The sequence below is a fragment of the Episyrphus balteatus genome, chromosome 3 (assembly GCF_945859705.1).
Source record: "Episyrphus balteatus chromosome 3, idEpiBalt1.1, whole genome shotgun sequence".
In the NCBI taxonomy this organism is placed as follows: Eukaryota; Metazoa; Arthropoda; class Insecta; order Diptera; family Syrphidae; genus Episyrphus; species Episyrphus balteatus.
Genome location: NC_079136.1, coordinates 107,466,344 through 107,481,117, shown reverse-complemented (window position 1 = coordinate 107,481,117; position 14,774 = coordinate 107,466,344). Strand labels below are relative to the sequence as shown.

The 14,774-nt window shown below is 32.5% G+C and overlaps 2 protein-coding genes and 1 long non-coding RNA gene across 6 annotated transcripts in view; 1 reads left to right on the top strand and 2 right to left on the bottom strand.

Moving 5' to 3' along the window:
- Window positions 1-14,774, top strand: part of LOC129914492 (uncharacterized) — a 487,839-nt gene that overhangs the window by 74,327 nt on the left and 398,738 nt on the right. Inside the window, exons 1-2 of one of the 4 annotated variants that reach the window (XM_055993779.1) lie at window positions 4,826-5,335; window positions 5,390-5,609. The exons of the other annotated variants lie outside the window; for them this stretch is intronic. The gene's annotated coding sequence lies outside the window, so the exon portion shown is untranslated. Of the gene's footprint in view, window positions 1-4,825; window positions 5,336-5,389; window positions 5,610-14,774 lie in introns of those variants that run through there. 4 annotated transcript variants of the gene reach the window in all.
- LOC129914510 (uncharacterized) lies at window positions 4,664-5,132 on the bottom strand. The gene is made up of 2 exons (XR_008772189.1): window positions 5,017-5,132; window positions 4,664-4,831 (listed from the first exon to the last, which is right to left on the bottom strand). It is a non-coding gene; the product is annotated as an uncharacterized LOC129914510 (long non-coding RNA).
- On the bottom strand, window positions 12,437-14,526 carry LOC129914498 (leucine-rich repeat-containing protein 15). The gene has a single exon (XM_055993793.1). It carries the CDS (start codon window positions 14,072-14,074, stop codon window positions 12,551-12,553), a length of 1,524 nt encoding a protein of 507 aa, XP_055849768.1. The 5' UTR covers window positions 14,075-14,526; the 3' UTR covers window positions 12,437-12,550.

Genomic DNA, 14,774 nt, shown 5'->3' with positions numbered 1-14,774 from the left:
CTATCAAATTGCAGTTGCGGGATGGTGTAGTCTATTTTACTTGGTATTGATCAGAAAGAGTTCAGAATATTGGAGTGACCAATGTTATTATTGATCCATTGTGAAGAGGCTTTGAGACGAATAGCTGTACTTGCAGCCATTTGTTTGCCATATATGTCGAGGGGTGTTAGATGGAACAGCGTGTCCAGTGCTGCGGAAGGGGTTGTACGAAGTGCACCTCCTATGCACAGATAGGCTGAACGTTGGACTTTGCTTAGTTTAACACAATTAGCATTAATATCTAGAGCAGTCCACCATACTGACACACCGTAAGTTAGAATCGGTCTGATTACTGTTGTGTAGAGCCAATGAGTAATTTGAGGTTGAATCCCCCATTTATTTCCCATGGCTTTTTTGCATGAGAAGAGTGCCACTGTGGCCTTTTTAACTCTTTCTTGAATGTTAGGTTTCCAGCTTAACTTTTTATCTAAGATCAGACCTAGATATTTTGCCTCGTCAGAGAATTTAAGTGGTATACCGTTAATGGAAGGGGGTTCTATATGAGGAATTTTGTATTTCCTGGAGAAGAGGATAAGATCTGTTTTGTGGGGATTTACATCTAGTCCACATCGATCAGTCCATCTTGTTAGCTTGTTTAAGGCATGTTGTAAGAGATCTTTAAGCGTACTGTGGTGTCTTCCTGATACGGCAATAGCAATATCATCCGCATATGCAATCACTCTGTAACTCTCCGCCTCTAAGTTTCTCAACAGCTCATTTACTACCAAGTTCCATAAGAGGGGTGAAAGGACACCGCCTTGCGGCGTCCCTCTACTGACAGATCTTCTAGTAGAGGAGTGACCCAGCTTTGAGTTGATCATTCTGCTAGTTAGCATTTGTTTGATCAATTCTCCAAGCGACTCCTCCACCTTAAGAGATGAGAGTGCAGACGCGATTGCAGATGTTATGACATTGTGCAAAAAAACGACACCGAGATATTTGAAATCAAAACAATTTACGTGTTAAAAACAACAAAAACGTTATCTGTATAGATTTTTTTTATATGGATTTTTCAAAAATCTATACAGATAAAGTTTTTGTTGTTTTTAACACGTAAATTGTTTTGTTTTCAAATATCTCGATGTCGTTTTTTTGCACAAAATGTATATAGATAAACAAAAAAACATACCTATTAATTTAGAAAAATATGAAATTATTTAGTGATATAAAAAAACAATAATAAATAATGGACGAAGAAGCGTTCTTGGCATTAAGTGATGAAATAAGAATTTTTACCTGTGGAAAAATGATTTACATGAAGAAAAAACAAATAATGCACTCTTACAGCCCTATTCTGCTAATGTCTACCCGACAAAAAATTTTGATACTATAACGCTTTACAGGTGCTATTGTTACCTCTGTAAAGTATTATAGAAGCAAAATTGCTATAAGGGTAATGTGGCATATTATACCACAATAGCCCATGACAAGTATACCACATTAGCCAAAACATAATAGTTGAGATCTTCAATTTGCCTCATCCAAACTGTTATCGCCCATACACTATCCACTATCCAGTGTATTACAGAGATCAGTGTTCAACTTCAATGACAAATCTAAAACACTTTAGAACAGAATTTTTCTGTTCTTGCTTTTAAGTATATTCAACGAGGATTTTTCTAGATCAGAACAGGACAGGACAGCACAGTTTCGTGAGAAACGTCAAGTTAGAACAGTCATTTAAACGTCAGTTGTCAAAATAAAAAAAAAACATACGAATTGTAAATTATACGAATTTTTTGTTGATCGTTTCTCGTTAATTTTTCTATTTTTTTTGTATTTTTACTGCGAAAAATATAATTTAAAATTGTTTTTAGTTATAAAAACCACGAGCCTTCGAGAAATATTCGCACAAATAAATCAAAACAAAAAATGACAGCTTTGCTTTTGACACTTCTCACGAATCTGTTCTAACCTGATCTGACTCAAAGCAAGAACAGAAAATCTTAGAGGATATATATATATGGAGTGCTTGTTCCTATACCAAATACATTGTAACGCCATATGCATGGATAGGGGTCGCTGCCTTCGTTTTTCAGTGCGAGTCCGGTTCCGCACATTGAATAAGAAGTACAGGAAGGGGTGTTATCACACAGTACACATAAAAAGGAAATATATTCCGAACTGACATTGGTCGCCAAATTGTCAAAACATGACAATTTGGCGACCAGTGTCAGCTACCGTAATTCTTAATTGTTTAAATTACCGACGAAAAACGCACAAAAACCGGAAAACCACGCACATAACTAGTTTTTTTTAACAATTATTTACCATTTTTCGAGACGAAACACGAAGGAAATTGGTTATTTTTCAATTCATAGTTTTTTCAATTGACATTTTATAAATTAAAACAAAAACAAATTTCCTGTTTACTGCGATTGAAATATAAAAATTAAAGGCCGGCCTGACAGATTGGTGATCATTTTTTGACAAACAAATTTTGACATTTTTCGGAATATATTACCTTATTATGTGTACTGTGTGTATATCACACCTATAGAGTTGGCGAGTGAAGCCACAAAAAAATTTAAAAAAAAAAACAAATTTATATAAACTGTCAAAAATTTTATATACCTAATCTGTCAAATTTCGAGCTCGTTTTCCAAGGGCGAACTCACTCTTATTGGTGATGACAAGGCGATGCAATCATTGACCGCCAATGTTTCAGCTACTCTTGATGATTTTAAAACAATTTTCAGTCTGTTTTTAGTTTAGGAAAAAAACAGTTTAAAATTCGTATATAGGTAATAATAGGTGTGTTTTTTATTACAACCGGTCTTAACTTGACAAAAAAAACGCAGTCTGGGCTTAGCAATTTATATGTTAAATACAACAACACCTTAGCCCCTTGGGCTTAGTTGTTTAGCCCGGAGATTTCTCTGGGCTTAACTTTTTGAAGAGTTTTAAATCTGTGCTACCAAACCAATTTTTTCATAAATTGTTTAGAATTTGTTTAAAAACGTGAAAACTCACGTTTGGAAGGACAAAATGTATTAAAATAGTTTTGCTAGCATACATTTTTGTATCTCTTTGTAAAACATACATGCAAAATACAAGAAAATAACGAAAGCGAAAAATATGACAACTGTAAATTTTTGTTGTGTCTGCTGTTTTCGGAACATTCAATATACAGTGCTGCCAAGATTTCAGGCTAAGCCCCGAGGCGTTTTTTTGTCCAGTTAATACCGGTGGTAATAAAAAACACACCTAATGATGAAAAATAGCATTTATACGGAAGTCTCTCACGAGACCAGTTACATTTCTGTTGGCGCCATTTGAGTGAACAATAGGTGTGTTTTGTATTACCACCGGTCTTAACTGGACAAAAAAAACGCCTCGGGGCTTAACCTGAAATTTTGGCAGCACTGTATATTGAATGTTCCGAAAACAGCAGACACAACACAAATTTAGAGTTGTCATATTTTTCGCTTTCACGTTTTTCTTGTATTTTTCGTGTATGTTTTACAAAGATATACAAGAATGAATGCTAGCAAAAATAGTTTAATACATTTTATCGTTCCAAACGTCAGTTTTCACGTTTGTAAGTAAATTCTAAACAATTTATGAAATAGTTAGTTTGGTAGCACTGATTTAAAACTGTTCAAAAAGTTAAGCCCAGACAAATCTCCGGGCTTAACAACTAAGCCCAAGGGGCTAAGGTGTTGTTGTATTTAACATGTAAATTGCTTAGCCCAGACTGCGTTTTTTTTGTCTAGTTAAGACCGGTTGTAATAAAAAAACACAACTTATATATATGTCAGCTATTACATGAAGCCTCAAGAGGCGCGCCTCTTTTCAAAACCAATGAGTGCAAAAGAGAAAGAAGATAAAACAACAAATTATCCGACCGGAGAGTCATGGGCCAAAATTCCGAGACTCTTTTTTGACGTTTCTTTTTCCACTCTTTCTTTTTTCAACATTCCCTTTCATTTCTTTTTGCTTCTTGGTGGAATACAACAACAACAATACTGAAATCAAAAAAGAAATGTCAAATTTGAGTCTTTGACTCAAGAGGCATCGTGTAATAGTACGCGCCTCACAGAATGATTATCAAAAGAAAATTCGAAAAAAGAGTCAAGCCGACCCGACCCTTTACCAATACATGTGCATCTGTACAACTCACACTAATAAAAAGCGGCTTCACTTATTTGGATAAACACCCATTCCTGTCCTTTTTATTCAATGGTTCCGCAGCTGTAAATAAACACGCTTGTTGATGACAGCCATCAAATGAAAATAAAATGGAGGCATGCACTCATCGAAAAACTTAAAGAAACTAGAGCCCTCTATAAAAGCTTCACGGAACTAACAGCACAAGCACTCCATATATTATATCCTCTAAGCAGAAAATCCTCTTCTAAACTGTTCTAGATTTGTCAATGTGCAAACTAGAACAGTTCAGGACAGAAAAAAACTCAATGAACAGCAAAAAGCTGTACTTTTCTGACTAGAACAGTCCAGCACAGCGTCGGTGAACACAACTATAACAAAATCTAACAAAAACAACAAAAACGATGTTTTGACCCAATAACCAAAGTTAACTTTATTTTAATAAAAGAACGGGCCACAGTCAGTATTCAGCTATCTCTTCATATCGAAGTAAGTGTGAAGAAAGATGGAGATGTTTTTCCCCTATTGTTTGTTCGTATAATACCAATTGAAATCTTGGTTTGAAAATTCCAATTAGATTTTTTGCATTAAAACTGTCAAAATTACTTTTTTAAGTTAAATTCATTAATAAGTCCGCGATCTTTCATATCTTGTTTCAAATTTCTGTGTAATAATGCAACATCTGAAAAAAGCGAAAATTACCAACTTGTGTTACTGATTATAAATTAAAAAAAAAAAAAAACAAATTGCAATACAACATTGAAAAATTGAAGAAGGAAAATGTGTAATTTTCCATTTTTGTATTCCAGTTTATCTGCAAAAAACAGTATGAAATAAAATTACATTTCACGCTCCTCTTATACATACCCTTTGTTCAAAAGTTTTAGATAAGAATGTATACATATGTATAACTTTTTATTTTCTATATCAACGCGCGTGAGTTCATAAAAATTGTAAAAAATATTCTATTCAATTCATCGTATCAGCCAGCAGTCGAATAAATAAAGAAAATTGTGCGGAAAGTTCACTAACAAAAAAGAAAAGTCACCAACAAGAAGAGCAACAGCTGAGTAAATTGGTTTTCTCGTTTTGCCAGCTAGATCACTTATTTTTTTTCCAAATTTATTGTTCTTAAGTGTTCCACTACCAATATCCAATTCCATTATTCGGAGACGGTGTCTATCTTGTCGGTGAATGTGTATTTTATATTAATGCAAAGCTAATGAATTCTTTTTAACAGAAAAAGCATCAACATCATTTTCACAAATTCAATAGTGTATTGAAGTGGCCAAAAAAAAAACCACTATAAATACATTAAACAGCCTCACAGACCCATTCTTTATTTAAAACGGTAGACGGTCACCGTTATGGCGTTAGTAGACAATTAAAAAGGATCAAAATCTATCCTAAATTTGGTTGGCTTAAGCGAATGGCTGTCAAAACATATTGTTGATGTTGTGGTAAGAATTCAAAAGTTTGTTTATTATCTATTTTAAAAACTTTTTCGGCTGGTATATCTTTTTGACTTAAAATTATTACTAGCAAATTCAAATCCAATAGTATAAAATGTTCAATCGAAAATTAAATGAAAAAAATGCTAATTTGCCTTTAAAAAAAAACAAGTTTATATGTATATCTAATGTTTGTTTTGTCGTGGCTTCTCTGCTTAGTTTAAGTAGCTTGTAGCGATGTCAATGCCAATGTTCATTTTGCTGGGTGAGATAGTTGCTGTTAATCCTTTTCTAGAGAGTTCTACAGTTTCAGTCTCTCTATTCTGCAAATCATTAGTGGAGTCAAATTAGCTTTATACCTCGGAATCCAGGGAAAGTCGATGCATCTGAAAAACGAGTATAGGGCTGCATTATAAAAGGGTCAAATAAGAAAGTTAAAAAAAAAAAATTCACCGCTCTCGATTACAACAGTTTTTATAGACCGTTTACTGTCATTCCGTATGCAAGCGTCAATCGGAATTGCTGTCTCATTTTAGATTTTGCTCAAACTTTGTAAAGATGTTCTCTAGGACTGTAAGGAAGCAAATCCATGATGATTTAATTTTAAGTTGGGTGGTTTCCCTGCTACCCGCATTCGAACTTTTTCAGAAGGTCATTTTTATGTTATTATAGCTTTGCGTCTACTAAAGATATCTTTTTGTTTGAAACTCCATTTTAAAGCTTAAGAGTAGTAATTTTTGAATATATATTAAAAAATTACGTAATAATTATCCCTGAATTAAAAATAATTTTTGAAAAACTGGTAATTTTGCTGATTTTTCATGGTGTTTGACTGGCTCCAGAACCTTGGCTATTATATGTAGGAAGCTTATACTTACCAAATATTAAATATAGATATTTTTCAACAAAATACAACTAAAATGAACTCGATGGCTGTACTCCTTATGCAAAAATTTTAAGTTCAAAGTTTTGAGTTTTTTGAAAAAATATTTTTTTATACTATAATTTTTTACGATTTGACTAAAGATAGAAACATGAAACTAACAGTGTGTTAAGTTGAAACTTTTAACTTTAAGTCCTCTAAATAAAATTGTGTTATTGTCATATCTTCTTAGTGTACCGCTTGTTTGAAAGTTCGCAAAAATGCTAAAAAGCCAAAAAAAAACCCTACTTAAGGCTATGATTGCACTATGTTTGACATAAGATAGAAGCATGAAATCAATAGTATATTTAGTTCGTACTCTTAGCTTAACACACTGTAAGTTTCACATTTCTTCGTTTAGTCAAATCGAAGAAAATGACAGTATAAAAATTAGCTTTTTTAAAATACTCAATACTTTGAACTTAAAATTTTTACATAAGGAGTACAGCCATCGAGTTCATTTTAGATTTATTTTGTTGAAAAATATCTATATTTAATATTTGGTAAGTATAAGCTTCCTACATATAATAGCCAAGGTTCTGGAGCCAGTCAAAAACCATGAAAAATCAGCAAAATTACAAGTTTTTCAAAAATTATTTTTAATTCAGGGATAATTATTACGTAATTTTTTAATATGTATTCAAAAATTACTACTCTTAAGCTTTAAAATGGCGTTTCAAACAAAAAGATATCTTTAGTAGACGCAAAGCTATAATAACATAAAAATGACCTTCTGAAAAAGTTCGAATGCGGGTAGCGGGGAAACCACGCAACTTAAAACTAAATCATCATGGATTTGCTTCCTTACAGTCCTAGAGAACATCCCTACAAAGTTTGATCAAAATCTAAAATGAGACAGCAATTCCGATTGACGCTTGCATACAGAATGACAGTTAACGGTCCATAAAAACTGTTGTAATCGAGAGCGGCGAAATTTTTTTTTTTAACTTTCTTATTTGACCCTTTTATAATGCAGCCCTATACTCGTTTTTCAGATGCATCGACTTTCCCTGGATTCCGAGATTTTACAAATTTTATGTCTAATTTGACTCGACTACATAGAATTTTATCTAACAAATTTGAAGCAGAAACCGTAGAAAAAAAATCTGATAAACTTTGGGTGAGTTCAATCACCTATCGGATAGGCTATCTGGGATACCCGTATCTGGAATATCTTTTTCAACTCGATTTATGTCTTATTATTCAGATAACCAAAAATAAAATATGTTAATATTGAAAAGAGAATAAAACCATTCGCGAAAATTTATTTTTTTCTACAAAGTGGAAAATTCTATCGTTACATGAATACCCTTATTATATGCTAAGCAGACTTAATGTATAATATCTATTGAAAGAAGGTCACTGGTCTAAAAAATTTAATTTTTTTTGGTGCCGACAATAAACTATACATTTCTACAGGTTTTTGATGTGCTAAACCGTTTTTGAAATTTTAACGTTAGAGAATTAAAAAAAATCGTTTTTGACTATTTTTGAAGTCAACAAGATTATTTTTTACCACTTTTGATGTTATGTTTTAATTTGAAGAAATTTGTTTAAATAAACATCGAAACGGTTCCTATAAGCACTGTTTTCTTTTCCTCTTCCAAGACCAGTTTAAATCTTTTTTTACTGACCGAGATTTCTTAAGATGAAGTAAGTGTGTTTGGCTTAATTTATCAAAAATTAGATGAAAACGTGATATCCGTTTAATATCAAACAACTGAAGATATCTCGGACAAACATGCAACAACGGTGGACAAACTAATTAGACAAGTTTGGTTCAAAATTTTTGAGTCGCAGTTATGGCTCTACGGAGCTAGTCAGACACATGAATTCGAAGTACTTTTACATGAAAAATCAAAAGTTACTAAAATCAAGACGAACCGACTACAATAACGAAAGTTTTGGTTCTTTTTAAAACATCATCGTACTAGTCTGCAAAGAAAAGCTCCGTTAAGCCAGAACAGCGACCTCAAAATGTTTATACCTTGTCTAATTTGTTTGTCCACCGTTTGTCCATTGTAATCCACCCAAAATTTTTGTTTGTCTACCTTTAAAACATTTTTAAAGCATTTTTTTTTTATAGAATGTCCGAAAAATGAAAAATCGTTTAAACGCTCAAATTTTGAGATAAACGTATAAAAACAACTGCAATAGTTTGTCCACCGCGAGTTCTATATACATACCAAATTATTTCTTCCTTCAATGTGTTCATTCTAAAACAGTCAAAAAATCTTAAATTGGTGAAAATTTGACGAAGCTAGATTTTTTGCAAAGGATAAAAGTCTAAAAAACCGTTTTTTGGCCCTAAGTTTTAATTTTTGAGGTGTAACGGAATTTTTAAATACCGTTTTGTAATCGGTGTAACAAGCTCTACAAAACGTAATGGGTTTTCGCCCGCGTAGGTATATGTTTAGTTTCACACAAATTAAATCGTACCATTGTAAAAAAATGATATTTTGCAAAGTTAAAACGCCCACAACTTTTTTTCTTATAACTTAAATTTTCTTTTAGATAATGAAAGCTTATAAAGTTTTGAATCGAATGGTTTTCTTACATACTCCCTAAGTTTAGCAGATATTACAAAAAAAAAATTTCAAAATTCCCAAAAAAATACGCATACACGACAGTGTACCTACTAAAAAATGTAAAGACCCTAAAATCCTGATTTAGCTTAAAGTTTCTATTTGTTTGACACTTCTACATTTTTTTTAGACTTCATTATCAGTCATCAAACAAAAAACCATACTATTGACTATAAGTATCCATACCTCTACAACGGATCACTTTACAAAAAATGCATGAATACAATTATTGAAATCTGCATTTAATTTTCTACAAAAAAAAAAAATAAAGTCTGCATTACCTACAGAAAAATCCAAATTTTTCAAAAAAAAAGACCCAAAAATGGTATGGAAAGCCAAAACTTTGTTTGAAAATTAGGTTTAAATGAATGTAGTAATAGAAGTGCTAAGTCTTTTGAATTAGAATTAGTAGGTACAAACATTTTTGTAAAAAATTTTGTTGCAGATTTTATGGGACTTAGAATTTTTCAGTATAAACTTTTGTCTCCTAAACGTAGGGTGAACAAACAACGATTTTGGGTAAAAAAAACTCGAGATGGACAAACGACAGACATTTTTGGGGATTTTATGGGACTTTGAATTTTTCCTTACAAAGTTTGTTTTTTAAATATATACTAAACGTAGGGTGACACAGACACAGACATAAACACACACATTTTGCGCTGAAATTCGTAAGAAGGGAAATTGTTTTCTCTCTCGCTAGCGCTCTCTTTTGTGAAAATTACACAATTTGAGAGATGCGAATAAATCTTCTTCTCCATTATCGGCCACAGTCATGATTTCGAATGGGATTACAGCTCTCCCAATTTACTGTTTCACACTACGGCTCCACATGTGGGGTTTGCCGGTTTGACCTCAGAAAACGTCGGCAGGACTCCCTGTTTTGAATGGTTCCATGTCTAAGGCCAACTGAATGCAGATGTCGTTGCATTTGACTGAGAGATGCGAATAAATAAAAATTCCATTTTTATCCAACGTTTTTTTTTTAATTCCTTACATCTCCAGGCGATTTTGATCATTATTCATTTAAAACACTTTTTTAATTAATAGTGGAGTAACTAAAGCAAATTATTAGGGAACCCGGTCGAACAGCTCTGGCGGCAATGGTGCAGTGGATGTAGTGCTTGACTGCTAACCTGGAGGTGTGGGTTTGAGCCCTACCTCAGGCAGCATTCTTTTCTTTATCTCCCAGCTTGGAAGCCGTGGGATATAAAATATATTCTTCTATATAATAATAATTCTTTCCTATGTTTCTATTCCTTATATAATGGTTTTGTAGCCAAAACAAATCTCTTACACTCTTACACTTTTAAACCTCTTATTTATTTTTTTACCAAAAAACTCAATTCAATACACATATAATACATACAAATTTAAAACAAAATCAGATTATAATAGTACAATTATTTATTATAATAAAAAATAAAATTAAAAGGTCCTCCTCGCGCGTCAGTTGGGAGGGGAAAGTGGGCGGGGCATATTATAATATATAATATAAAACTAGTACCGTGCATTATGCATTTAAAAGACCTTAGGTCTTACAGGCCATCTTCTGTGACCGAAAAATGCCCACTAAACTGAAAGGAAAGCTCTATACAGCAGTTGTTCGCCCAGCACTTACATACATACGGTTCACAATGTTGGACAATGTACAAAACGTATGAGAGTAAACTGACAGCAGCTGAGATGAAGATGCTTCGTGTGACAGGAGGAGTACTAACAAAGCTTGATCGAATCAGAAGCGAGAAAATCCGAGGAAGCCTTCACGTCAAAAACACCGTCTTGGATAAAATACAACATGACCGTTTAAGCTGGTACTGTCATGTACAAAGACGAAACCCTAAGAACCCAGTTCAAAAGGCGATCGCTTACGACGTTCCAACGCAATCGCGAAGAAGAGGCAGGCCTAAAAACTCATTGAGAAGACAAATGCAACGACAACTGCATTCAGTTGGCCTTAGACATGGAACAATTCAAAATCGAGAAGCCTGCCGACGTTTCATGAGGTCAACCCGGCGAACCCCACATGCGGAGCCGTAGTGTGAAGCAGTAGAGTGGGAGAGTTGTGAACCTATCCGAGATCATGACTATCGTCGATAATGGAGAAGAAGAAGAAGATAATTAAAAATACTTTAAAGTCTTTAGGTTAAAAATTACCGATGTTGCCGTCTTGCTTTTTAAAATTAAATTTTTTTTGAACAAAACCATTTTTTGTGCTTAAATTTCATAAAATAAATGATACCAAAGATTCTCTAGGTAATTTAAGAAAAAAAAAAATATATGGGAGTAAAAGACAATCTTCCATCGTTTAAGCCATAAATGCAATTTTCTCACAAACTGACTTCAAACACAAAAAAAAATATTTTGAACACAAAAAATATTTTGGCCATTAAAAAAAATTAAAAATTACTTCAATTTCATGGGATTTTTTCTTGATAAAAACTGAATTTTTGCGCTGAAATAATTGATTTTCTCAAAGACTTTGGCAAATAAGAACCTTAAAGTTTTGTTATTTAACTTTCAGCAATAAGGGCTTTGGAATGAAGAAAAAATAACTTTAAATTTAAATTTTGAACTTAAAAAAAAATTAACTTCTATTAAAAATAGTTCTTCGAAAATGAAATACTTTTAAATTTTTTTCATACGACATTTCCTTTTATAATTTCAAATCATTTTAAATGTGGCCAGAAAAATTTGAAAAATAAATGCATTTTATAATACAAAAAAGTTTTTAAAACGTCATGTTTAAATTTTTTCAATAATTCTTTTTTTCAAAATCTGAGGTTTTATACAAAAACCCTTTCCTCAATTTACTTAATTTTAATTTTACAAATATGAATAAGCTTCTAGCTTTTTAAAAATATACATATATATTTAAATATTGTAGGTGTTGCCGTTGTGTTTAAATATTTTTGTTTGTGTTTGAAGTCAATTTGTGAGAAAATTGCATTTATCGCCTAAACGACGGAAGATTGACCTTCATTCCCATATAGTTGTTTTCCTTTAATTGCCTAGACAATCTTTTGGCCTTAGTAAATTTATGAAATTTAAGCTGTTAAATCAGAGCTGTTCGGCCGGGTTCCCTAATATTGCCATTTTTTGAGCTTCAGTTACTCCACTATAATCTGTCCACAAAAAATGAAATCACATAAGTAGGTATCTACTTCATTTGGAGCGTTGTTTTTTTTTGTGTTTTTTTTTAAATTTATTTTATTGGATTTTAGATAGTGGTGTCATGCACTACTTAACCTCTAAATCATCCCGATAAGAATAAAACTAATAAAATTTTACGGATTTATTGGAGCGCATCGCGAAAAAAGAACGTTAAATGCAACTATTAAAAATCATTTTTTATTGCTTATAGACAAAAGACATTATTGATAGAAAATCATTAAGTATTCATAATCTAATCGGTGACCAGTTTGCTTATTAAAGTGAAAAATTTAAGTTGTCAATGTAATATGCTGCCAAATAGTAGCATTTTCCATGGTCAATGTATCAAGCTTAATCTTCACATTTTCTAAGGTTTCCATTACTTTAGCAAATTTTTCTTCATAAAATTGAACTATCGTCTTTAATTCACTTCGGAGTTCATCAACTTCCGAAGAACTTGAAAATGTCTTCTTTATTAGAGCAATATTGTCATTCTCGTCTTCTACGGAACGATACATGCACTCAATTCCTCCGATATATTCTCCAGCGAACAATGAATTGAACGCATCTCTACTGTAAGCCATTTGTCTGGGATTTATCAAAAGATCCATCATTAATTGAAGATAAAAACAGTTCCAGGTATTCGCGTGAAAGTAAAAATTAGTAATATTTTCCAAACGACTGAATATCTTCGGATCAATTTGTTTGATTGAATTGCTCGATATATTCAAAAAATAGACCTGCGATGGTGTTTCTTTTTGTCCAAGTATCGATTGAGGAAACTCTTTCAATCCTGTATTACTTAAGTCAAGCTTTTCTAAGGAAATCACGCCCCAAGGATCAGGAACCGATTCGAGCTTAGGATTATCGGATAGATTAAGAATTTTGAGATTTTCGGCATGCGTCAGCGAGGCTATCTGTTGTAGGGAATTATTCCTCAAATCTAATCTTAGTAATGATTCTGGTTGAGAGAAATACAATTCGAGAATTCGGTTTGAGTTCATCTGAGCAAAGTTAACGCGGCCATATATGTTCACCTGGCGCAATGAACATGAGTTAACGTAAAAGTGAGATGCATCTACGTTTAAAATCAAACTTCTGAGAAGTTTATTTTGTGATATGTCCAATTTCATGATGTGTTCCAGTCCTTTGAAGGCATCATCGGATATATTATGAATACGGTTTTCCTTTAAATCAATTGACATAAGATTAGGGCTTTTGGTAAACAAATTATCTTGAATACTGCTAATTCTGTTTTCGGTCAATATCACAACTTCCAGACTTCGTAGGTCGTCAAACAAGCCATCGGGTAGATACGTAATTCGGTTACCTAATAAAGATAAGTACTTGAGCTGTGTTAGCCCCTTAAAACTTTCACTAACTAAACTGCGAATTCGGTTATTTTCTATCCACAAAAACTGCAAGTTCAGAGCATAACAGAACACCAGCTCATCGATCTTTGATAACAAGTTATTTGAAAGAAATAGCACTTTTAAATTCACGGCCCAAAGAAAATTTTCCCAAGTTACATGATTCATTGAACAATTTCTCATATCCAATTCCGTTAAATTTGGAAAAGTCAAAAATAAATTTAGTGGGAAATTTGAAAAGGTTGAATTCTCGAAAAGTATTGATGTTTGTGGATTACTGTTATGTCGTTGAAAAGATACGACCACTTGTGTAGATGAGAAATTCATTCCATGGCATAATGTCTTGGAACAATATGTGTCGTTTATTTTTAATTCGACCACGGAATTAATTTGACAGTTCGATACTGAAATTATTGTTAAGGCGGATAACAAAAGTACCAACATTTTCGAAGTAAATTTATTAAAGCTCTCAACCCCACGGAAATAAAAAAATGACTGAGGCTATGGGAATTTTTTAATTATTTTTCAACTAGAAAAAAATATAACAGTAAAAAAACACTTAATTGACCTCTCTCTTTAGCATGCGAAAATAAAAAAAAAATAAAAATATAATTCCGAAATGAATAACCCCATATAGAATAGCTTTAGTAATGACAGAGATCTATATTTGATCAGACACAAAACACATTGCGCTTTTGTGATGATATAATAGGATTGCCATTTTTTGTTTTGGAGAATAGTGTTGTAGCGCTAATCATTGTGAAAACTTATTCACCGTAAATAATACCCGCATTTTAGAATGAAAAATTAAACTTCTTAGATTATATGATGACGATCACCGATGATGACAAAATGAGTTATCTATCATGCTTTTAGAGTGTGTCGTGTCAAGTGTAACTAATAAACGCGGTTGGACCGACTGTTTGTTAAACTTATGTTTTTCTTTTTAATTTTTGATAAGGTTGTTGTGAAGCGTATTTTGAAGTGTAAATTATACAATACACGTCATATAAGAAACAAAAATCAACTTTAAAGCAGAATGATTCTAATGAGAAATACAACAAAGAGTATTTAAAAAATACAAATTCCGTGGCTAATATTTTTGATTTCAAAGAAAAACGTACACTACTTTTTCTTTCATATA

Coding starts and splice junctions, on each gene's coding strand:
- LOC129914498 (XM_055993793.1), bottom strand. CDS start 14,074: ATGTTGGTACTTTTGTTATCCGCCTTAACAATAATTTCAGTATCGAAC.